The sequence below is a fragment of the Lithobates pipiens genome, unplaced genomic scaffold, assembly GCF_037356315.1.
Source record: "Lithobates pipiens isolate NorthernLeopardFrog02 unplaced genomic scaffold, aLitPip1_a1.2 Scaffold_22, whole genome shotgun sequence".
Lineage (NCBI taxonomy): Eukaryota > Metazoa > Chordata > Amphibia > Anura > Ranidae > Lithobates > Lithobates pipiens.
Genome location: NW_027507784.1, coordinates 254176190 through 254199842, shown reverse-complemented (window position 1 = coordinate 254199842; position 23653 = coordinate 254176190). Strand labels below are relative to the sequence as shown.

The following is a 23653-nucleotide window of genomic DNA, read 5'->3' as shown; positions in this document are numbered from 1 at the left end:
TGCCCTACATATGCAGAGGTAAACAGTACACCAATCTGACAGCTACGAACCTGTTTGGGGCAGATATTTTTTTATAGGAGGGAAATATATATAGTTATAAAGTTGGTGAGGTTGAAAAAAAAAGACACAAGTCCATCAAGTCCAACCTGTGTGTGTGATTCTATGTCACTATTACATTGTAAATCCCTGTATGTTGTGGTCATTCAGGTGCTTATCTAATAGTTTTTTTTTTAAACTATCAATGCTCTCCGCTGAAACCACTGCCTGCGGAAGGGAATTCCACATCCTTGCCGCTCTTACAGTAAAGAACCCTCTACGCAGTTTAAGATTAAACCTAATTTCTTCTAATTTTAATGAGTCTCATTAAACTCCCTTCCACGGAAAAGTTTTATCCCTATTGTGGGGTCACCAGTGTGGTATTTGTAAATTGTAAATTGAAATCATATCCCCTCTCCCGTTTTATCTCTGGAGTTAAACCCCTTTTTAATGCATGCCAATATTCTGTTTGCTTTGTTAGCAGCAGCTTGGCATTGCATGCCATTGCTGAGCCTCTCATCTACTAGGACCCCCAGGTGCTTTTCCATCCTAGATTCCCACAGAGGTTCTCCCCCTCAGTAGTAGTTTGTAGTAGATTGCATTCATATTTTTGCCACCCAAATGCATTATTTTACATTTTTCCTCATTTGCCATGTAGTTGCCCACCCTATTAATTTGTTCAGATCTTCTTGCAAGGTTTCCACGTGTTAAGGAGAAGATATTACCCTGCTTAGCTTAAGAATGTTAGCAAATACAGAGATTGAACTGTTTACCCCATCCTCCAAGTCGTTTATGAACAAATTAAATAGCATTGGTCCCAGCACAGAACCCTGGGGGACCCCGCTTTCCACCCCTGACCATTCCGAGTACTCACCATGTATCACTACCCTCTGAACTCGCCCTTGTAGCCAGTTTTCAATCCATGTGCTCACCCCTATGGTCCATGCCAATGGACCTTACTTTGTACAGTAAACGTTTATGGGGAACTGTGCCAAATGCTTTTGCAAAATCCAGATACATCACATCTACGGGCCTTCTTTATCTAGATGGTAGCTCCCCTCATAGAAGGTTAATAGATTGGTTTGGCAAGAACAATTCTTCATGAATCAATTCTAATTACTGCTAATGATACTGTTTTCATAACTAAAATCTTATATATTATCCCATATCATCCTCTCCAGGAGCATGCATACTATTGATGTTAGGCTAACTAGTCTAATTCCCAGGGATGTATTTTGGCCCTTTTTTAAATATTGGTGCTACACTGGCTTTTCTCCAATCAGCTGGTACCATTTCAGTTAGTAGACTGTCAGCAAAAATTAGGAACAACGAGTTCCTTAAGGACCCTCAGGTGCAAGCCATCTGGTCCCAGTGACTTATTAAGGTTAAGTTTTCCAAGTCTATCTCTAATTCTGTCCCCGGTTAGTCATGAGGGTGCTTCCTGTGAGGATAAACGCTGCAGTTTTAGTTACTGAAGCCCCCTGATTCCCTCATAAGGAGTAAGGAGAATAATAAATTCATTACCCTTATGACTTATATTGGCATGGGGTGGGAGCACCAGCCAACATCATCCGGAGGCCCTGCACTCTTGTGACAGCATTGTCCCCTTCATGCCCCAGATGGTGACCTCATGAAGAGGTGAGGCCTCCAGATGACGTTAGTGGGTGGCCCCCATCCCATGCCAATATGTCATTGCACACGGCGGACCAAGCATTACAGTGGGAGATCACGTCGAGTCAACATCGAAGAAAAACACAGGGAGAAGAAAGCGGCGATAACCCAGCAAAAGAGCAAGAAGACAGCAGAGAGAGAATACCCGGCAGAAGAGGGAGAACGACTGGCAGAGGCAGAACGAATCGCTGGAGGAGGGAGAAGAGCCAGAGAGGGGAAAAGGAATCGGCAAAAATGCCAGAGATACGTCAATAAAATACTTTAAATCCCTGTGTACAGTGTTTGGGTAGGGGTACAATGTACCCCATACTCATTCACATAGGTTAGGGGGTGGAGATCTGGGGCCCCCATTCTTAAAGGACCCCCTGTCCCAAGGCACCCACCCCTCCATGTTGAGGGTATGTGGTCAGATATCGTCCAGGAGGGAGGGTGCTTCCGCATAAGGGTTTGGTATAGATTTTAGGGGGGACCCCCAAGACATTTTTTGTTTGGCGTGGGAGTTACCCTTAAAATCCATACCAGAGCGATGGGTATGGTATCGTTTCAACATCATCAGCACACAAGTCGCACCGCAAGTCGGATCATCATGATGTGACTTCTGTTAAAATTAATGGGCTCCTATAGGGAACTATTGATTTTGAATAGAGGCAGAGAAACACCTGACGAGGCTCAACACTCTGTTTACAGCGTTAAACTGCATTTAACAGCCTTTACCAGCGTTTGGCATTTTTAGGATTCTCTTGAACACAATTTTAGGGCGTTCAGACAACAGCCCATAAACGGCCCTGCTGATAAACATCCAAAAATTTCCATGTGTGCATGGACACATAGGATAACAGAGGGAAGTTTATGGGCTGTTGAAAAAAATGCCCAAACTCCCGAAAATTTCAGTTTATGAGCTCCAGTGTGCATGGAGCCTCAAGTGAAAATAAGCAAACAGGTGCTAAACAGACGGCTAAAATGCTTCATGGTACTGAAATTCAGTCAGCAAAGATTTAAAGTAACAACTAAAAGCAGGTTCTGCAAAAATCGATACATGGAATAGAACTTGAATATTAAAATCTCTAATCATGTAAAATCATGTAATCAAGGTATAAAATTTACTGTACTTGTACTTCAGCAACATGTCTAAAAGCATATAAAATGCAGAAAAATAGATTCAAAAGGTAACAAAAACATTGCAATACTGGGACCTTTGTAAAGTAGCTCTACAAAATGTAAGGTTTCAAGACACTAGGAAATTGTTTGGTAGCCAAAACCCTTACCGTTTTTACGTTCTTTAAGAGGAGGCAATTGCTGGACTGATTGCAGTGACAGCTCCTCAAAATCATGGGCAACTGCTTCACTTTGAGGACTGGGAACCAGGTGGAGAGAAGACCCCGCTTCCTCATCTTGAGTCATTTGATGGTCCATTGCGGTGCAAGATGACGAAGGAAAAGAATGATCTTACTTCGCTTTTTCAACACAAGACTGTGGAAACAAAATCAAACATATAAAAATAAATTCAATAAAAAGCTAATGACAATCAAGAAATTCTTTCACATGAAAGTTTTAAAGGACATTGAAAGAATCTTCCTTTTATGCATTCCTTATTACTGAATATTAGTTTAGACAAGTTTGTAGAGAGTAGATGCAAAAATAATATATTTAGTCTAAAAGGCAACCATTTTGAGTGAATAAAGCATTTCATCTTTGCTCCTTATTACGCTGTGCACGGACTTCTGTCTTGTAAGACCCTATTAATATGTCGTCAGAAATTTGTGTCAAATGACAAGGGAAAGAAAGAGGGATCATAACATAAAAAACCCAAGCACACCACTGACCATACATTGAGAGCATTTATTAAGGAAAAGGACCACAAAATCATAACCTCAGAAAATTGTCCATGACCATCCCCTGCATCAACTGAGGCAACCTGTCACAATATACAATAATTGTATACATTATTAAAAATGAAGGACAATATGAAACATTTTTGGTTTAAAAAATGTCTCAACATAAGAATACAACACTGACATAATGTTTTATGGAATAGCAAATGTAACCAGGTAAAACCGTTTTTTTTAAGTTAACAATACCATAGAAATGCAATTAAGAAATCACATAATTGATGTAGTAAAATAACCAGCATGATACAATAACTAGAAGATCTACACTTCAGGTAGTTAGAGCGACGTAGATGAGACTTAATGTGGATATTCTGTGAACAAAATTTGAATCCAATTATAAGCAGGGAGTCATTAGGTCATCTTGAATGTAAAACTATTAGTTTCCACCCCAAAAAACATGTAAGATAAAGGCATAATGAGCTAATATGCATTGTTATCAAAACTCTAAACCGGAAATTGCGTCAACGCATTTCGCCCTCCAACAGGGCGTCAAGGTCCACGATGATGCCCCGTGGGAGGGCAAAACGCAATGACGCAATTTCCGTTTGAGTACAAACTATGTAATTTTCGGTTGTCGGTGGAACGCAGGCCACCAGCGGTGTTTCCTATTGTAATCTCTTGTCATTACATGCTTGATTTTACCTACCGTTTTGTAAGAACGCATTTTTAATCTGCACAATAAAACAATTGCCAAACAGTACTATTCGGCTCCTCTTTTACCTCTTTTTGGGCACTATTATCCACATATGACTGATATGATATAGGAGATATTAGCATCCTGAAGTGAATTTCCCATCCCTGGCCATCTTTTTAAGCCTTTATGACTCCTAGACTGAAAATCTAGGGGTCTATTCCATCCGATGAGTGGGGACACCGAAGGGGGTGTGGCACAACTTTAGAGCACTATTGCATGTTATCGATTGGAGCACATCGTTCACAATTATATGGACATTTACTCAACGATTAACTGTTTTTACTTATGTATTTGTTTATTGATATTTTTTGCACTATTGTGAGCACTGTAATTTATCCTTTTTTCAGACTTCTGTTATGTCAGCAAGGAAAATGGAGATCTCATGTTTCTGCTAAGCAGAAACATGGATCTCTGTTTTCCTTTAGTCAAAGCAGTCCCCCTACAGTTAGAAAGCAAGCATAGGGAAAAAATTTAACCCTTTGATCACCCCTTATGTTAACCCTTTCCCTGCCAGTGTCATTCATTTATACAGTGCACTTTTTTTTTAGCACTGATCACTATATTGGTGTCACTCAGGGGCGGGCTGGGCTGGGCTGGGGGGCAGGGATGCATTTTCCCCCTGGGCTGCTCTGATTCGCTATAAAAAGGCTGATGTGCTGCCAGCTGAGCTGGGAACTGCACATGATGTGCAGTTCCGCAGTTGGCCACATGTTACTGCTCGGTCCGGAGGGAGGCTGAAGCGCAGAAATGTTTATGCTGTGAGCGGACATCTGTCCTGTCATAGTGCTGTCCCTGGCTTCTGAGCTGACAGTCTGTGTCCATTGCGAGCACAGCCGAATGGAAGAGGGTGGATCCGCTCCGCCTCCTCCAGCCCCCTCTCTCTCTGTGCCCGCCCACACTCTGAGCAGCCTATGTGCTGCGTCTGAATAGGATGTGTGGGCGGGAACATATAAACAGAGCAGACAGTGCTTTCTATGGGACGCTGTGGAAGCTGTGATGACTGAGCCTCATGCTGGGTCCCCTTCCAAGTAAGTGAGCTGTGGCCAGCCCCTCCCCCTCTCTGCAGATAAGGAAGTTTCTTTCAGCAGCATGTGCAGTAGCTGGTCCTATGATGTGGCTCACACTGGTGTGCTGCAGTGTTGCTGATCTCACTGTCTTCCTGCATGTCCCCCCCGTCACATGCAGCCACACTGTGCCCACCAAATGCAACTTCACTGTGCCCACCAAATGTAACCTCACTGTGCCCACCAAATGCAGCCACACTGTGCCCACCAAATGTAACCTCACTGTGCCCACCAAATGTAACCTCACTGTGCCCACCAAATGTAACCTCACTGTTCTCACCAAATGTAACCTCACTGTGCCCACCAAATGCAGCCACACTGTGCCCACCAAATGCAACTTCACTGTGCCCACCAAATGTAACCTCACTGTGCCCACCAAATGCAGCCACACTGTGCCCACCAAATGCAGCCACACTGTGCCCACCAAATGTAACCTCACTGTGCCCACCAAATGTAACCTCACTGTGCCCACCAAATGCAGCCACACTGTGCCCACCAAATGCAGCCACACTGTGCCCACCAAATGCGACTTCACTGTGCCCACCAAACGCAGCCACACTGTGCCCACCAAACGCAGCCACACTGTGCCCACCAAACGCAGCCACACTGTGCCCACCAAATGCAGCCACACTGTGCCCACCAAATGTAACCTCACTGTGCCCACCAAATGTAACCTCACTGTGCCCACCAAATGCAGCCACACTGTGCCCACCAAATGTAACCTCACTGTGCCCACCAAATGTAACCTCACTGTGCCCATCAAATGTAACCTCACTGTGCCCACCAAATGCAGCCACACTGTGCCCACCAAATGCAGCCACACTGTGCCCACCAAATGCAGCCACACTGTGCCCACCAAATGCAGCCACACTGTGCCCACCAAATGCAGCCACACTGTGCCCACCAAATGCAACCTCACTGTGCCCACCAAATGTAACCTCACTGTGCCCACCAAATGCAGCCACACTGTGCCCACCAAATGCAACTTCACTGTGCCCACCAAATGTAACCTCACTGTGCCCACCAAATGCAGCCACACTGTGCCCACCAAATGCAGCCACACTGTGCCCACCAAATGCAGCCACACTGTGCCCACCAAATGCAGCCACACTGTGCCCACCAAATGCAGCCACACTGTGCCCACCAAATGCAGCCACACTGTGCCCACCAAATGTAACCTTACTGTGCCCACCAAATGTAACCTCACTGTGCCCACCAAATGCAGCCACACTGTGCCCACCAAATGTAACCTCACTGTGCCCACAAAATGCAGCCAGACTGTGCCCACCAAATGTAACCTCACTGTGCCCACCAAATGTAACCTCACTGTGCCCACCAAATGTAACCTCACTGTGCCCACCAAATGCAGCCACACTGTGACCAACATATGTAACCTCACTGTGCCCACAAAATGCAGCCTCACTGTGCCCACCAAATGCAGCCACACTGTGCCCACCAAATGTAACCTCACTGTGCCCACCAAATGTAACCTCACTGTGCCCACCAAATGCAGCCACACTGTGACCAACATATGTAACCTCACTGTGCCCACAAAATACAGCCACACTGTGTCCACCAAATGCAACCTCACTGTGCCCACCAAATGAAACCTCACTGTGCCCACCAAATGCAACCTCACTGTGCCCACCAAATGCAGCCACAAAGTGCCCACCAAATTCAGCCTCACTGTGCCCACCAAATGCAACCTCACTGTGCCCACCAAATGTAACCTCACTGTGCCCACCAAATGCAACCACACTGTGCCCACCAAATGCAGCCACACTGTGCCCACCAAATGCAGCCACACTGTGCCCACCAAATGTAACCTCACTGTGCCCACCAAATGTAACCTCACTGTGCCCACCAAATGCAGCCACACTGTGCCCACCAAATGCAACTTCACTGTGCCCACCAAATGTAACCTCACTGTGCCCACCAAATGCAGCCACACTGTGCCCACCAAATGCAGCCACACTGTGCCCACCAAATGTAACCTCACTGTGCCCACCAAATGTAACCTCACTGTGCCCACCAAATGCAGCCACACTGTGCCCACCAAATGTAACCTCACTGTGCCCACCAAATGGAACCTCACTGTGCCCACCAAATGCAGCCACACTGTGCCCACCAAATGCAACTTCACTGTGCCCACCAAATGTAACCTCACTGTGCCCACCAAATGCAGCCACACTGTGCCCACCAAATGCAGCCACACTGTGCCCACCAAATGCAGCCACACTGTGCCCACCAAATGTAACCTCACTGTGCCCACCAAATGTAACCTCACTGTGCCCACCAAATGCAGCCACACTATGCCCACCAAATGCAGCCACACTGTGCCCACCAAATGTAACCTCACTGTGCCCACCAAATGTAACCTCACTGTGCCCACCAAATGCAGCCACACTGTGCCCACCAAATGCAACTTCACTGTGCCCACCAAATGTAACCTCACTGTGCCCACCAAATGCAGCCACACTGTGCCCACCAAATGTAACCTCACTGTGCCCACCAAATGCAGCCACACTGTGCCCACCAAATGCAGCCACACTGTGCCCACCAAATGTAACCTCACTGTGCCCACCAAATGTAACCTCACTGTGCTCACCAAATGCAGCCACACTGTGCCCACCAAATGTAACCTCACTGTGCCCACCAAATGTGACCTCACTGTGCCCACCAAATGTAACTTCACTGTGCCCACCAAATGTAACTTCACTGTGCCCACCAAATGCAGCCACACTGTGCCCACCAAATGCAACTTCACTGTGCCCACCAAATGTAACCTCAATGTGCCCACCAAATGCAGCCACACTGTGCCCACCAAATGTAACCTCCCTGTGCCCACCAAATGTAACCTCACTGTGCCCACCAAATGCAGCCACACTGTGCCCACCAAATGCAACTTCACTGTGCCCACCAAATGTAACCTCAATGTGCCCACCAAATGCAGCCACACTGTGCCCACCAAATGTAACCTCCCTGTGCCCACCAAATGTAACCTCACTGTGCCCACCAAATGCAGCCACACTGTGCCCACCAAATGCAACTTCACTGTGCCCACCAAATGTAACCTCACTGTGCCCACCAAATGCAGCCACACTGTGCCCACCAAATGCAGCCACACTGTGCCCACCAAATGCAGCCACACTGTGCCCACCAAATGTAACCTCACTGTGCCCACCAAATGCAGCCACACTGTGCCCACCAAATGTAACCTCACTGTGCCCACCAAATGTAACCTCACTGTGCCCACCAAATGTAACCTCACTGTGCCCACCAAATGCAGCCACACTGTGCCCACCAAATGTAACCTCACTGTGCCCACAAAATGCAGCCAGACTGTGCCCACCAAATGTAACCTCACTGTGCCCACCAAATGTAACCTCACTGTGCCCACCAAATGTAACCTCACTGTGCCCACCAAATGCAGCCACACTGTGCCCACCATATGTAACCTCACTGTGCCCACCAAATGCAGCCACACTGTGACCAACATATGTAACCTCACTGTGCCCACCAAATGCAGCCACACTGTGCCCACCAAATGCAGCCACACTGTGCCCACCAAATGTAACCTCACTGTGCCCACCAAATGTAACCTCACTATGCCCACCAAATGCAGCCACACTGTGACCAACATATGTAACCTCACTGTGCCCACAAAATGCAGCCACACTGTGTCCACCAAATGCAACCTCACTGTGCCCACCAAATGCAACCTCACTGTGCCCACCAAATGCAGCCACACTATGCCCACCAAATGCAGCCACACTATGCCCATCAAATGCAGCCACAAAGTGCCCACCAAATTCAGCCTCACTGTGCCCACCAAATGCAACCTCACTGTGCCCACCAAATGCAACCTCACTGTGCCCACCAAATGCAGCCACACTGTGCCCACCAAATGCAGCCACACTGTGCCCACAAATGTAACCTCACTGTGCTCACCAAATGCAACCTTAATTTAGCACGCCAAATGTAACTTCACTGTGCCAACCAAATGCAGCCACACTGTGCCCACCAAATGTAACCTCACTGTGCCCACCAAATGTAACCTTTACTGTGCCCATGAAATGCAACCTCACTGTGCCCATGAAATGCAACCTCACTGTACCCACCAAATGTAACCTCACTGTGCCCAGCAAATGTAACCTCACTGTGCCCAGCAAATGCAGCCACACTGTGCCCACCAAATGCAGCCACACTGTGCCCACCAAATGCAGCCACACTGTGCCCACCAAATGCAACCTCACTGTGCCCACTAAATGTAACCTCACTGTGCCCAAATTCAGCCTCATTGTGCCCATCAATTGCAGCCTCACTATGCCCATCAATTGCAGCCTCACTGTCCCCATCAATTGCAACCACACTGTGCCCACAAATGTAACCTCACTGTGCCCACCAAATGCAACCTCCCTTTGCCCACCAAATTCAACCTTACTATGCCCATCAAATGGAGCCACATTGTGCCCATCAAATGCATCCACCCTGTGCCCAAATGCAGCCTCATTTTGCCCATCAATTGCAGCCACATTGTGCCCATCAATTGCAGCCACATTGTGCCCATCAATTGCAGCCTCACTGTGCCCATCAAATGCAGCCTCACTGTGCCCATCAAATGCAGCCTCACTGTGCCCACCAAATGTAGCCTCACTGTGCCCACCAAATGTAGCCTCACTGTGCCCATCAAATTTAACCTCACTGTGCCCACCAATGTAACATCACTTTGCCCACCAAATGCAACCTCATTTTTCCCACCAAATGAAACCTCACTGTGCCCATCAAATGCAGCAAAACTGTGCCCATCAAATGCAGCCTCGTTGTGCCCATCAATTGCAGCCACATTGTGCCCATCAAAGGCAGCCTCACTGTGCCCATCAAATGCAATCACACTGTGCTCATCAAATGCAGCCTCACTGTGCCCATCAAATGCAGCCGCATCGACCCCCCCAGCAGCATTTAACCAGCACAACCCCTGCCCGCTCGCTTTATGACTGCCACTTAGCGCATCTTGGTGGCGGGTCAGGCAGCAGATGACGGGGGTGAGCTGTGGGCCGGGCAGAGGGTCAGGCAGTGGCTCCTGTGTCCTCCATGCTTCCTCCTGCTAGATGTCCAATAGGAGCGCCTGACCTTCCAGCCAATCAGGTGATGGGTATTAGACCTGCGCTATCCTGATTGGTGGAGAGCCGCTTCAGTGTTAAAAAAAAAAAAGAAAATATTCATTTGCTTTTCTAATACACCTGGGTGGGCTCCAAGTGCAATGCTCTGCGCTCTGAGTCCACCCTATTTTGAAGCCTATTAGAGCCTATGGCTCTAATCAGGTACAGGGAAATGTGGAGCAGGGTCTCTCTCTCGCTGTGCAGGGAAATGTGGAGCGGTGTCTCTGTGTGGCATAGCTTTACTCACAAAGTGACTCTGCTGGCCAAGATGCGTTTGTTCCACTGCTGGCCACTATCATCTGCAGGGGTTGCTAGGATTGACTGGCATCTAGCAACCAGTGATGTCACAGTCCCCAGGAGGAAAGGATCTTCCACCTCCACCACGCCTATTAATGTTTTATCCACTCACCTCCTCCCTCCATCTTCTCCTGTGTGGCGGCATGCGCCTCTGAGCCTGCCTGAGGGAAGGGAACAGTCACTGACTGACAGAAGCACCTCTGCCTGAGGTGAGGGAGCAGTGAATGAATTAGAACATATGTGTAATGTGGAGCATATGTGTCATGGGAGAATGAGCTGGTAGCAGAGGAGGAGATCACATCCTTAAATCTCAGCCAGGGGTCATGCTGGAACTTGTAGTCCTTTACTTTTGGGGATGTGGTATCCCAAAAGTAAAAGGCTACAGGTCCCAGCATGAACCCCTCAGAGCTCAGGACCTAAGGGGACACATCCTTAGATCTCAGGGTTTCATGCTGGGACTTGTAGTCCTTCACTAGTTGGGGGGGTCAAATCCTTAAATCTCAGGCGGTAATGCTTGGACTTGTAGTCCCTCACAGGTTGGTCTGGGGGGGGAGGGGGTCAGGTCCTCAGCTCTGAGGGATTCATACAAGGACTTGTTTGCACTTTAGTTCTTGGAGGCTATGGTGGTACAAGTCCTCCATGGGCCCTGGGGGGCCACATTGTCCTCCCTGACCCTCCCCCCCACCTTTGTGATCATGGAAAACCTTAGTCTGTTTTCCCTATCCATCACTTTGCCACCACCGGTTATATGGGCCACTTGACTGGACTTGCCCCCCTGGCCTAGGGCTGCCAGCCCTCCCCTGGTGTCACTGGTCTCCAAAAAGTGTCACATCATGTCAGATTTGTCCTCCGCAATCCCGCTAAAAATCGCTGATCACCGCCACTAGTAATAAAAATAAAAAAATAAAATAGTCAATAAATCTATCCCATAGTTTGTAGATGCTATAACTTTTGCGCAAACCAATCAATATACACTTATTGGGATTTTATTTTTATTTTTTTACAAAAAATATGTAGCAGAATACATATTGGCCTAAATTGATAAAGAAATCAAATGTTTTAAATGTTTTTATTGGGTATGAAAGTAAACTATATTTGTTTTGTTTTTTTCAAAATTGTTGGTCTTTTTAATAAAATAAAAACCACAGAGGTGATCAAATACCACCAAAAGAAAGCTCTATTTGTAGGGAAAAAAAGGACATACATTTTATTTGGGTACAGTGTCGCACAACCGCGCAACTGTCAAAGTAACGCAGTGCCATACCAGAAAAAATTACCTGGTCAGGGAGGGGTAAAACCATCCAGAGCTGAAGTGGTTAAGCTATATGGCTGCATCAGTGCACAATGAGCCATATATGGCTCTAAGTTGCTAAAAAGCAATTTTTAAAAATAAAATATTCTTTCAAAATTTGGAAAATTTCATTTGAGAATCCTTTGAAATTTTCATCAAAACACTCAAACCATATTCATAAAAGAAAACATGCAGAGAAGCATTTCCTGAAAAAGGGGGTCTGTGCACACACATTAAGATGTTTACATAATTGAGTGGTGCAAAAGGTTAAGAAGTACACAATTAATGTTCCCAATTGAAATATTGTTTCTGAAGCCTAACGCACTTTTTTATTTATTTTTTAAGGGCATGTAATCAGATTTATGCATGCATTGCATAACTGTCTGGAACTACTCTAGTTCACATTAGCATAAATTACATTTTAGGAAGCAAAACCAATTCCTAAAGAGAAAAACATTTCACAGCACGACAAAGGCTTTTTTTGTTTAGTGTTTCTGATCATGTGCAGTCTTTCCTTTCTGATTTTTCATGTATGAAATTTGTACACATTAAATGAAAATCGTTTTGTTCTGTTCACATACGAGAAAAATTTTGGAGTTTGTCCCTTCAGAAATTTTTGCTTGCAAAGTCTGAATTGAATGTCAAAACACTGTAGGAAAATTGAACGATTGTGTCTTGTATGGATTTTTTCCTGATTTTATCATATTGTATAACCTCCCTTAAACCTCAGGTACATTCTAAACACTTTGGAATCAGCTGTCTGACCAAGTACAGCTACAATATTATTCACATTATGCATCAAAATGTAAACTGAAAACACAAGTTAAATTCTGAAAATTTTTAAAAAATACATGCGTAAAAAAAAAAAAAAAATCACAAAAGCTGAGAAAATAACAAAAGGACTCAAAAGTAAGGGAAAGTTGCAGCATACAGAACTCCACAATTCTCTGCTATCATAGAAGAATAAACATGTAATTAGTAAAGATAGCCATAGACATTAGAAACATATCTCCTGCTATATCTGATGATAAAAAGTGATGTGGAAATGACTATAAATATAATTAGTAAAAAATATATATATTATTTTCATCAAAATTTGTGTATGTGTCCCCGCTGGAGAGATTTACCTGCTCGGTTTGTCCTGGTGACCAGTGTTCGTTACACAGAAAACTGATAGAAAATCCAAAATGCTGATTTGTCATGAGAATAGGGGTTGAAGGGAAATATTTCAATGGGGACACCTGTACCCCTAACTTTGGAGAGATTTTTCTGTTACATCGATGAATAAAAATTTAAGGTAAATCTCCCCAATGTGAAAGAAAATGACAAGAGGTTCCCAACTTTTCTATAGCTATCCAAAATGTATTTTATAAATTGGTAAAACCTATACACAAATGATTTTGCAATGATATATTCCCTTATGTTCAAAGACAAATATAATGCTCTCTAAAAAAAAAAACTCTTAGACCCAAACACACTTTTGTGATGTGCCATGTGCTAACAGTATAGCATACTGCAGCGCACCAGCAGTAACGCAACTATAGTGTACGTTGTGGTGTGCTATTATATTAAGGAAAACATGCTTGGGCTGCCTAATGCAAGTGTTGAAACAGAAATTTTAACTTATATTGTACATTTTATAAATAAGGATTTTAAATACAAACTCTTTCTTAGTAGCATGAAAAAGTACAAAGTAGTAAAGTGAAAAAGAAAATGCGTATCAAAATACGTACATCATAAGCAAATATCAGCGCATACTTTGGAGTACTGGAGTCACGCAGCGTCCCTTCATCAGGTAGTGCAGAAAAGACAAGCTGTGCACCACGACACGTCACTTCCGGTATACAGAGCTTGCATTCCACGTTGAGACACAGTTCCTGTTCCGGTTTTCCGGCTCTCCGGACGCTAGACGGCCCTGATACTGTCATCATCCTGACATCCACGAGGCAGCATTTTTGAAAAGATTAAAACTGCTACGTTGAAGCCTCTACTGCCTAACATCTTAAATGGTCGTTCTAGCAATTCACCATCTTCGCTCCTCCGGACAGAAGTGGCTGTGATTACTTTCCCCTCCGCTATATCTTACGCCTGACTACTATGTAATTTTGTGAGTAGCCAATTGGCTGTGAGCTTTTAGCATATTAAATGGTACTTCTTATATACTGCACTTAGTTTGGCGCACTTCTTGTCTTTTCTGCATTATATTTCCTAGAGAGTTGTGCTTCTCCTCTCAAGACAGCTGCTGCCACTGGTGTTTGGAAGTAAAACTTTTATGGACCATAACAAAAAACTTCTTGGACATTACATACATATATATATATATATATATATATATATATATTTTTTTTTTTTTTTTTTATTTCCCTTGATCCCTCCCCCTCTCTCCCCCCTTTTACTGTAGAAAAAAATAGAGAGTTCTGACAGGTGACTGATTGTTGCGCCATCTTATTACTATTTCTTCTTCATCAGGTAGTGACACTTGCCTGACAAAGGAGCCCTGCGTGGCTCCGAAACTTTGCCATGTGAATAAAGATTTGGACCCTTTTGAGGACTACTTGGTGTGCGGATGACATTTCTTTGTTCTGATTGTCTACGGTTTTCAGCCACTGTAGCACCCAGCATCACTACAGCCCTTTTCTGGAACAAGTGCGTCGGGTATATTGTGCTTGGACAATTAAATGGCAAACACAAGTAAATGTTATCATTTCAAACATATAGATATTTTTTAGTTCATAAGAACAATTTAGTAAAATTAAAAAGAAAAAGACTAAATAAACATTGAAAGATACATGTGTTGTAGAAGTTCCCTCACTGACATTGTACAATTAACCTCTGTTGATATGAATACACACAATTTATTCCAACCTAATCTGCTGGATTTTCCTTGCAGAGCTTTTTCAATTTCTGCTTATTTTAATATACTACAGAAGTATGCCCACTGAGAGGAGGATTGCTCCTGATGCAATACCTTTTGTTCCATAATATCCAAAAAGACTCTCAAAGGAAAATTACTCTTGGAGAAGCTAAGTATGTGAAATTGGAGCAGTACATTACAGTACTCCGGTGAACAGAATCTGCTATACAAAATGCAAATTTCTGTTTTTTTTTAATATAAACTTTACCACAGAATACTAACTTGTATGTCATTTGAAGAGCAGCAAAGGTTCTCCACAGATGGACATATGAACTTTTTAGGTGACAAATTTCACAATGCAATTTGCCACAGTTGCCGCACGAAAAATATTGCGACAATTGAGACAAAACTGTGCCACGTTTTAGGTGCCATTGTAGATAATGTCACTTGAATCTGTGTTTTCCCATTGAAGTGCGTTTTGAGATTGCATGCAAAAAACGCAGCTATTCTGCCGCAATCTCAAAATGCCCAAGTGTGAATGGAGCCTAATCCCCAATAAATTTCTCTCATTTGATCTCTTTTGGTCTGCTAAATGTACCATTGAAAGTTTTCTTGTTAAATTTGTCGATTAGTTTTGATGTGAGCTGATAGCTACCTGGGCTCCCTGGCTGTGCACAAGAAAAGGATTATGGAGATGAGGAGGGGTAGGGAGATGGAAAGAGGTTTATGTTATTTTTAATGCATCAGGAGTGAAGTAGGCTGGACTAAATGGGAAAATGTGCATGTTGCAAAGATGTACATTTCTTTTGTTTTTTGCTTCGATTAATACATTTACAAGCCAGACTTGTACATTTTAGCATGGTCTATCTCAACTAGATTATCGATGAGTGGTAGTAAACTTAAAAAACAAAATAGAAAAAAAACTCCCCCTGTCACTGCTGAAAGGGCTCCCATCTTCACCCGGTCTCCTTTCCAGGCTTGGGGGCTGTGGCTGCTTGAATTACCAAGTCGGAATGACATCACTATCGCAGCACAGAGCTCTGAATGAACAGCACTGGATGTGCCCTTCCTTCTGACCGAATGCAAAGATGACGTCACAGGCTTCTGCTCACTAGATTATCTACTAAACAGTGCATGAAATATGGCACTGCCAAGTCTTGACATTAAAACTGAGAAATTAGGTACTTTACCCACTTCCCACCCGCCCACCGTCAAATTATGGCTGGGCGGTGCAGCTCTCATTCCGGTGGATGTCATATGATGGCCTCATAGAACGACCGCTCTCGTGCTCAGTGCGGTAATCGCGGCTACACCGTGTTGCTAGAACACAGAGCGACCCCGATCTGTGTAAAGAGCCGCAGCCACGACTCTTTAACCATGTGATCGGCTTTGTCCAAAGATTAGTGCCCACCAGTACCAGCAATGATTGCCCACCACTGACAGCAATCAGTGCCAATCAGTGCCCACAATTACCACCAACCTGTGCCCACAAGTGCCAGCAATCATTGGCCATTAGAGATGCCAGTCAGTGCTGGCTATCAGTGCTGCCCGTCAATGCCCATCAATGCTCATCACTGCTGGCCATCAATGCCCATCAGTGCTGCCTGTGTCCACCAGTGCCATCTATCTGTGCCCACCAATGCCACCCATCAGTGCCGCCTATCAGTGCCACATATCAGTGCCCATTAGTGCAGCATATTTGTGTCTCCTCATCAGTGCAGCCCATCAGTGCCGCCTCATCAGCGCCCATCAGTGAAAGAGAAAAGTTACTTATTTACAAAATTTACTGACAGAAACTAAGAAAAACTTAATTTTTTTCCAAATTTTGGTCTTTTTCATTTTTTTGGGGGGGAAAAAAAAAAACCCAGGCGTTGAATAAATACCACCATAAGAAAGCTTTATTTGTGTGAAGAAAATGTAATTTTCAATTGTCATTCAAGGTGTGACCGCGCTGAAAGCTGAAAAATGGCCTGGGCAGGAAGGGGGTGTAAGTGCCCTGTATTGAGGTGGTTAAAGGAGTAGGAAGCCTGCAAACATGAAGATCTCAGGATGGCGATGTAATGGAGTGGAAAGCAGGGGATGCTAGGAAATACACTCTCTCAACCAGAAAACTATAACTATTTCCTTGTGTACTTCTTCAAATGTACAAACTGCTAATAATGGGAATCCTACTAATCACTATCATCTGAATATATGAATATTTCATTTAGTGAATTATGAGATTCTTTGTCAAATAGATATATTTTTTGTACTGTGTTTTTCTATTTATCAGTCAGTCAGTGCAGTGTGTGTAATGAGTCCCTTAATAATCAAAGCATAAAACTATTCTTAAAAAGTTAACTTTGTATATTTTTCTAAGCAGGGCATGCAAGGTGATTTGCAGACATCAAAATGTTCGATCCATCTATCATGCCTTGTGCCAATTAGTCAAATAATGATGGTAAGTGGTTTTTAACTATCTAATTTACATGCCTAAATGGCTTTAATCTAATACATGACAATATCTATGATCTGCAGCTAATTGGGCTCCATTCCATATAATCCCAAGAGCCCAAATATCCATCATAAAACATTATTCCTCACGCGAGGAAATTAACATGGACTAAGGCTTTAATGATGAATCAACGCAAACCGTTCTAAACCTGAACTTTTCCTCACTACTAATGTGAGCAAAGACAGAAGGAGGGCTTCTGATTTTGACACTCATTCATTTATAATTACTTTAAGCAATGTGAAGATGTTTCCAACATAAGCTATCATAAAGAAAATACTTATTGGATTATTACAACAGGTTGAAAAACTATTTCACTATCAACTATTTCACAGTCACCTTTGTCTGTTTAAATTTGATATACCGTATTGATCGGCGTATAACACACACTTTTTTCCCCCTTAAAATCAGGGGGAAATCGTGGGTGCGCCAATCCCCTGCCGATTGTGAGCCTCTCGGCCGCTGTCGTGCCTTTCGGCCATTCTAGGCGGCTCTCGCAGTCCCGTGTGAGCCGCCAAAAGCTGCCGAGAATGGGTGAAAGCCAGCGAGAGCAGCCAAAAGCCACCAAGATATACGGACATCCGGCGCTGTATTTCGGCTGCGCCTTTTTTAAAGTCTGTAAATGACACTGAGGCAAGGCTGCAATGACAAGGCTGCAGATGGACACTGACAAGGGGGCAATGATGGACAAGGCTGCAATGGACACTGAGAAGGCTGCATTGATGGGCATTTAAATGTAAGTTTTTTTCCCTAACCACTAGAGATCCACGCTATAGCCGAATGACGGCTACAGCGTGGACCTGCTTTGCCGGAACTACGTCTATTGACGTCGTCCCGTGCACGAGCGGCCTGCGTCTATGAGACTCGCCTGATCACGGATCGGAGGAAGGGGTCGATCCCGACCCCTTACCACGTGATCAGCCAATGACAGCTGATCATGTGACACAACAGAGCCAGTAATCGGCAATTTTTTCTCCTTGCGCTGACAGCGCGAGGAGAAAAAAAAAGCCGATCACCGGCGGCCGTGATCGGGACATCAGTCCCGATCACGGCCAGCTTATTAGTGCCCACCTGCCAGTGCCACCTAAATAATAAAAAAGTGCCCCCATCAGTGCCCATAGTGCCACCCATCAGTGCCCACAGTGTCACCCATCAGTGCCCATAGTGCCACCCATCAGTACCCACAGTGCCACCCATCAGTGCCGACAGTGCTACCTATCAGTGCCCACAATCTGCCTCAATAACAGTGCTGCACCCCAGTGCCCCATATCCGTGCCCATCAGTGTCATCTACCAGTGCCCATCAGTGTCATCTACCAGTGCCCATCAGTGCCGCCCATCAGAGCCACCTATCAGTGCCACCCATCAGTGCCCATCAGTTCTCGCGATGTCGGTACCCCAGCCGATTTTTGGATTGGCTCTCGGGTGCTGCTGCCACCAACTGTAGTAAGGATACACCCCGCAGTGAAGTCTTTAGGCTTTCTAATTGGCCCAGCGGCAGGAAGGAGGAGGTGGGCCAAACTTCTGAGGGACGGCACCATCTCCTAAAAGTGCGGACAGGTACCTGTTCCCCTCTCCACCCTGAAAGGTGCCAAATGTGGCATCGGGGGGGGGGGGGGGGGGGGGAAGTCAGTTAAGCAGAGGTACCACTTTTGGGTGGAACTCCGCTTTAAGCTCCATGATATTCAATTGACTTTTTTGCAGTAATGACCACAACCTTTATAATGCATGGAAGTGTAAATCAACTAAGATATGCAGCAAAACATTTAAAGATACATATGTCAGCCTGCGTGCTGCAAATATTACACAGATGGGAAATTCTTGTGGCATATTTAAAAACAATGAATGTGACAATCAACAAATTTAAATTTAAAACACATGCACCAGGCGCATACACCTGCAGTGAGGGCCAGTTCACATCAGAACAAGGTGTGAAAGACCCCAGTTCCGCATTCAAAACACATTGCACCTGCTATTTGCAGCAAGTGTCAGTATTAAAGTGATTGTAAAGGCAGCCCCTATAGCAAGCTGCTTGATGTGGAGAAAAAGTGCACATATCCAGCCATGGCCTTTGGGGTATGTTTGCATCTATTTCCGTCTCCAGACGTGACCAGGAGACAAAGAACTTGTGGTAAAGGATGTAAACAATCCGTTGCACTTATCCTTTAACCACTGGGCACTTAAACACCCTTAATAACCAGACCAATTTTCAGCTTTTGGTGCTCTCACATTTTGAATGACAATTACTCAGTCATGCAACACTGGACCTATATGACATTTTTGTCCTTTTTTTCCACACAAATGGAGCTTTCTTTTGGTGGTATTTAATCACCTCTCAGTTTTTTATTTTTTGTGCTATAAAAGAAAAAAGACCGAAAATTCTGCGAAAAAATAAATTTTTCTTCATTTCTGTTATAAAATTTAGCAGATTAGTAATTTTTTCTTCATGAATTTTGGCCAAAATTTATACTACTACATATCTTTGGTAAAAATAAGTACAAATTGGTGGATATTATTTGGTCTTTGTGAAAGTTATAGAGTCCACAAGCTATGGTGCCAATATCTGAAAATTGATCACACCTGAAGTACTGACGGCCTATTTCAATTCTTGAGACCCTAACATGCCAGAAAAGTACAAATACCCCCCAAATGACCCCTTTTTGGAAAGAAGACATTCCAAGGTATTTAGTAAGAGGCATGATGAGTTTTTTGAAGTTGTCATTTTTTCCCACAATTCTTTGCAAAATCAAGATTTTTTTTCCTTTTTTTTTTTTTTCCACAAAATTGTCATATTATCAGGTTATTTCTCACACACAGCATATGCATACCACAAATTACACCCCAAAACACATTCTGCTATTACTCCCGAGTACGGTGATACCACATGTGTGAGACTTTTACACAGCGTGGCCACATACAGAGGTCCAACATGCAGGGAGCGCCATCAGGCGTTCTGGAGCACCCAGGACAATTCTGACATTTCTCTCCTACATGTAAAAATCATCATGTATTTGCTAGAAAATTACAGAGAACCCCAAAACATTATATATTTTTTTTAGCAAAGACCCTGGAGAATACAATGGTGGTCGTTGCAAATTTTTATCTCACACGGTATTTGCGCAGCAATTTTTCGAACGCGGTTTTTTGGGGGAAAAAACTGTTTTGTGCTTAAAAAAAACAAAAAAAACAGGAAAGTTAGCCCAATTTTTGCATAAAGTGAAAGATGAAGTTATGCTGAGTAAATAGATATAGAACATGTCACTCTTCAAAATTGCACATGCCCGTGGAATGGCGCCAAACGTCGCTACTTAAAATATCCCCATAGGCGACGCTTTAAATTTTTTTTACTGGTTACATGTTTTGAGTTGCAGAGGAGGTCTAGGGCTAGAATTATTGCTCTCGCTCTAACGTTCGTGGCAATACCTCACATGTGTGGTTTGAACACCGTTTTCATATGTGGGCGGGGCTTACGTATGCGTTCGCTTCTGCATGCGAGCACATGGGAACAGGGGCGCTTTAAATTTTATTTTATTTTTTATTGTTCATTTTACTTTATTTATTTTAGTTTGACATTTTTTTCCCCAAAAATAAATTTTTGATCACTTTTATTCCTATTACAAGGAATGTAAACATCCCTTGTAATAGGAATATGGGGTGACAGGTCCTCTTTACAGTGAAATCTGGGGGTCAATATGACCCCACATCTCACCTCTAGGTTGGGAAGCCTGAAATAAAAAAAAATAAAAAAAAGATTCTGGCTTTGATCGTACTGGCGAGTTGGTAGAAGCACCGGAGGGCAGTGAGGGGTGGGGGGGCGTCTATGGCTGGGTATTGCAGGGTATCACCGAGTATGGCTGGGTATCTCCGAGTATGGCTGGGTATGGCAATTTATGACATGGTATTACAGAGTATTGGCGGGGTATTGGCGGGTATTGCAGAGTATTGGGGGGTATTGCAGAGTAATGGCAGGGTACTGCAGAGTATTGGGGGTACTGCAGAGTAATGGGGGGTACTGCAGAGTAATGGCAGGGTACTGCAGAGTAATGGCCGGTTTGTTTACAAGTGATCACTCCGTCATTTGACGGAGCGATCACGTGGTAAACGGCTGCGACGAGCGGCCGTTTACCGTGATCCATGATCCAGGTCACGGATGATCTCGGGTGCGCGCCCCAGGGGGCGCGCGAGAGCAGAATTCTGGGAGGCCGTTAATTAACGGCCTCTCAGAGTTAAACAACCGCCCTGAAGCCGTTAATCGGCAATGGGCGGTTGTTAAGTGGTTAATAAGAAATGTTGGTTATTAACACCTTCTCACCCAGCCTATAGTAAAATGATCGCCAGGCAGGAGCACTGTTGTTCTGGGAGCACTGATTGATCACTACAATGGCCGGCTGTCAGCGTCATGTGCTCTGCTCTGGTCACAATGCGTTCCAAAAAAAAAAAAGAACTGGTGACAGTATTAAAAAAAAAGTGATTTTTTTTATTTTTTTATTTCAAATAATTGTGACAAAAAAATTAAAACTTCAAATAACTCGCCATGCCTCTTATTAAATATCTTGGACTGTCTACTTTCCAAAAAGGGGTCATATAGGGGTATTTGTACTGTCTAGATATTAGATGTGACATATTGAGGCTGTCAGTACATTAGGATTAATCAATTTTCAGATATATACCATAGTTTGTGATATTGACATTGTGGCACCAAAAGTATGTGATAACGGCTCTTTAAATTTCTCTCCCTTTCTCAAGCCTGGTACACACTATTAGCGCTGGGTTGAACAAAAAAACAAAACTGTCAGCCCCAGTCGGAGCCGCTGTACTAACAATCTGATGTTTGTACAGTGATCTCCCTTGCTCCTCTTAATGCCGTTTACCTTACAGCAGTAAGGTAATTATTTAGTATACCCATGGATGTTCTATACACTGAAGACCCACTCTAATAAGTGCTCCTACAAGCGCCTTTTCCTGCACTGACCCAGACATGCTGTCATCCTCACTGTCCGAACGGTCCTGGTCTGCATCCTCTGATACATCAGAACAGGGGCCGCCAATCACAGCGGGGCGCCGAGTCTGAATCAGATCTTTCCCCAGAAGACGGTGGGGGGAGGATTTTTTTTTTTACCCCCCTTGCGCCCGCACGTCATTTCTACCCTGGCAACAAAGGCCTCCAGGACTGCCGACAGAGTGTCCTTAGGCACCGCAGGTGCAGGAGAACCAATTGCAATCACAGTCATGACTGGGGAAGAAGCTCCAGCTTCTGACGCCATGCTGACCCTCACTTGCCTGTCCCCACTTAGGAACCTAAGGCAAGTCACACAAAAGTCCACCCTCCTAGCTGCACAGACTGAGGGGCCCCCCCCCCCGCCCCCGCAGGACTCACCACCCTGACACAGGTAATGTGCTGTGCTGCTCTCCGCTCTCCCCTGTGCCATCCACAAGGTGTCTGTGTGGAAGCGCACTGCTCTAGAAGGAAACAAGCGCCCAGTGCTAGAAGCAAAACCACCTGAGGCTACTAGAAAATGGCCACCGGTCGCCTCAGTAAAAAACATCTGTGAGTGCCAAGAAAATGGCCACCGAACTACTAGAAAATGGCTGAAAGGCAAAAAACAAGCTGAGGCTACCACAAAATGAAAAAAGAAAAAAATTCCCAGGACCAATGCTCCCATCTGGAGCCAGGTCCTCCTGTACTAGGCAGAAAGAAAACTGAGCTGCTGGATGCAGTGTGAGGGGTTATAGCCAGTAGGACCGCCCCCTGGGCGGTACTGTGCAAGTGTTGCTGTTTTTAACACTTTCTGCCCAGTCCCCTCCTAAAGGGGCGATATAACCCTAAGGTCAAGAAGAGCTGCTGTGTCCGTCAATGAACGATAGAGAAATTTTCTTTCATTTTTGCCCTTTGGTTTAGGTAAGTAGACATTTAACTAAGGCTGCTTTCACATTGGGGCGGTGCGGGCGTCGGCGGTAAAGCGCCGCTATTTTTAGCGGCGCTTTACCGTCGTTTTAGCGGCGGTCTGCGAGCGCTAGCGGGGTGGTTTTAACCCCCGCTAGCGGCCGAAAAAGGGTTAAACCCGCCCGGAAAGCGCCGCTGCAGCGGCGCTTTGCCGGCGGTATTGCCGCGCTGTCCCATTGATTTCAATGGGTAGGAGCGGTATAGGAGCGGTGAATACACCGCTCCAAAGATGCGGCTAGCAGGACTTTTTTCACTGTCCTG

General features: G+C 44.7%; 1 protein-coding gene across 6 annotated transcripts in view; it reads right to left on the bottom strand.

Moving 5' to 3' along the window:
• Positions 1-23653, bottom strand: part of MRTFB (myocardin related transcription factor B) — a 484967-nt gene that overhangs the window by 257750 nt on the left and 203564 nt on the right. For all 6 annotated transcript variants that reach the window (XM_077448955.1, XM_077448954.1, XM_077448957.1 and 3 more), the window contains one exon: positions 2973-3177. In XM_077448955.1, coding sequence (XP_077305081.1) covers positions 2973-3120 — 148 coding nt within the window. In that variant the 5' untranslated portion in view covers positions 3121-3177. The remainder of the gene's footprint in view (positions 1-2972; positions 3178-23653) is intronic.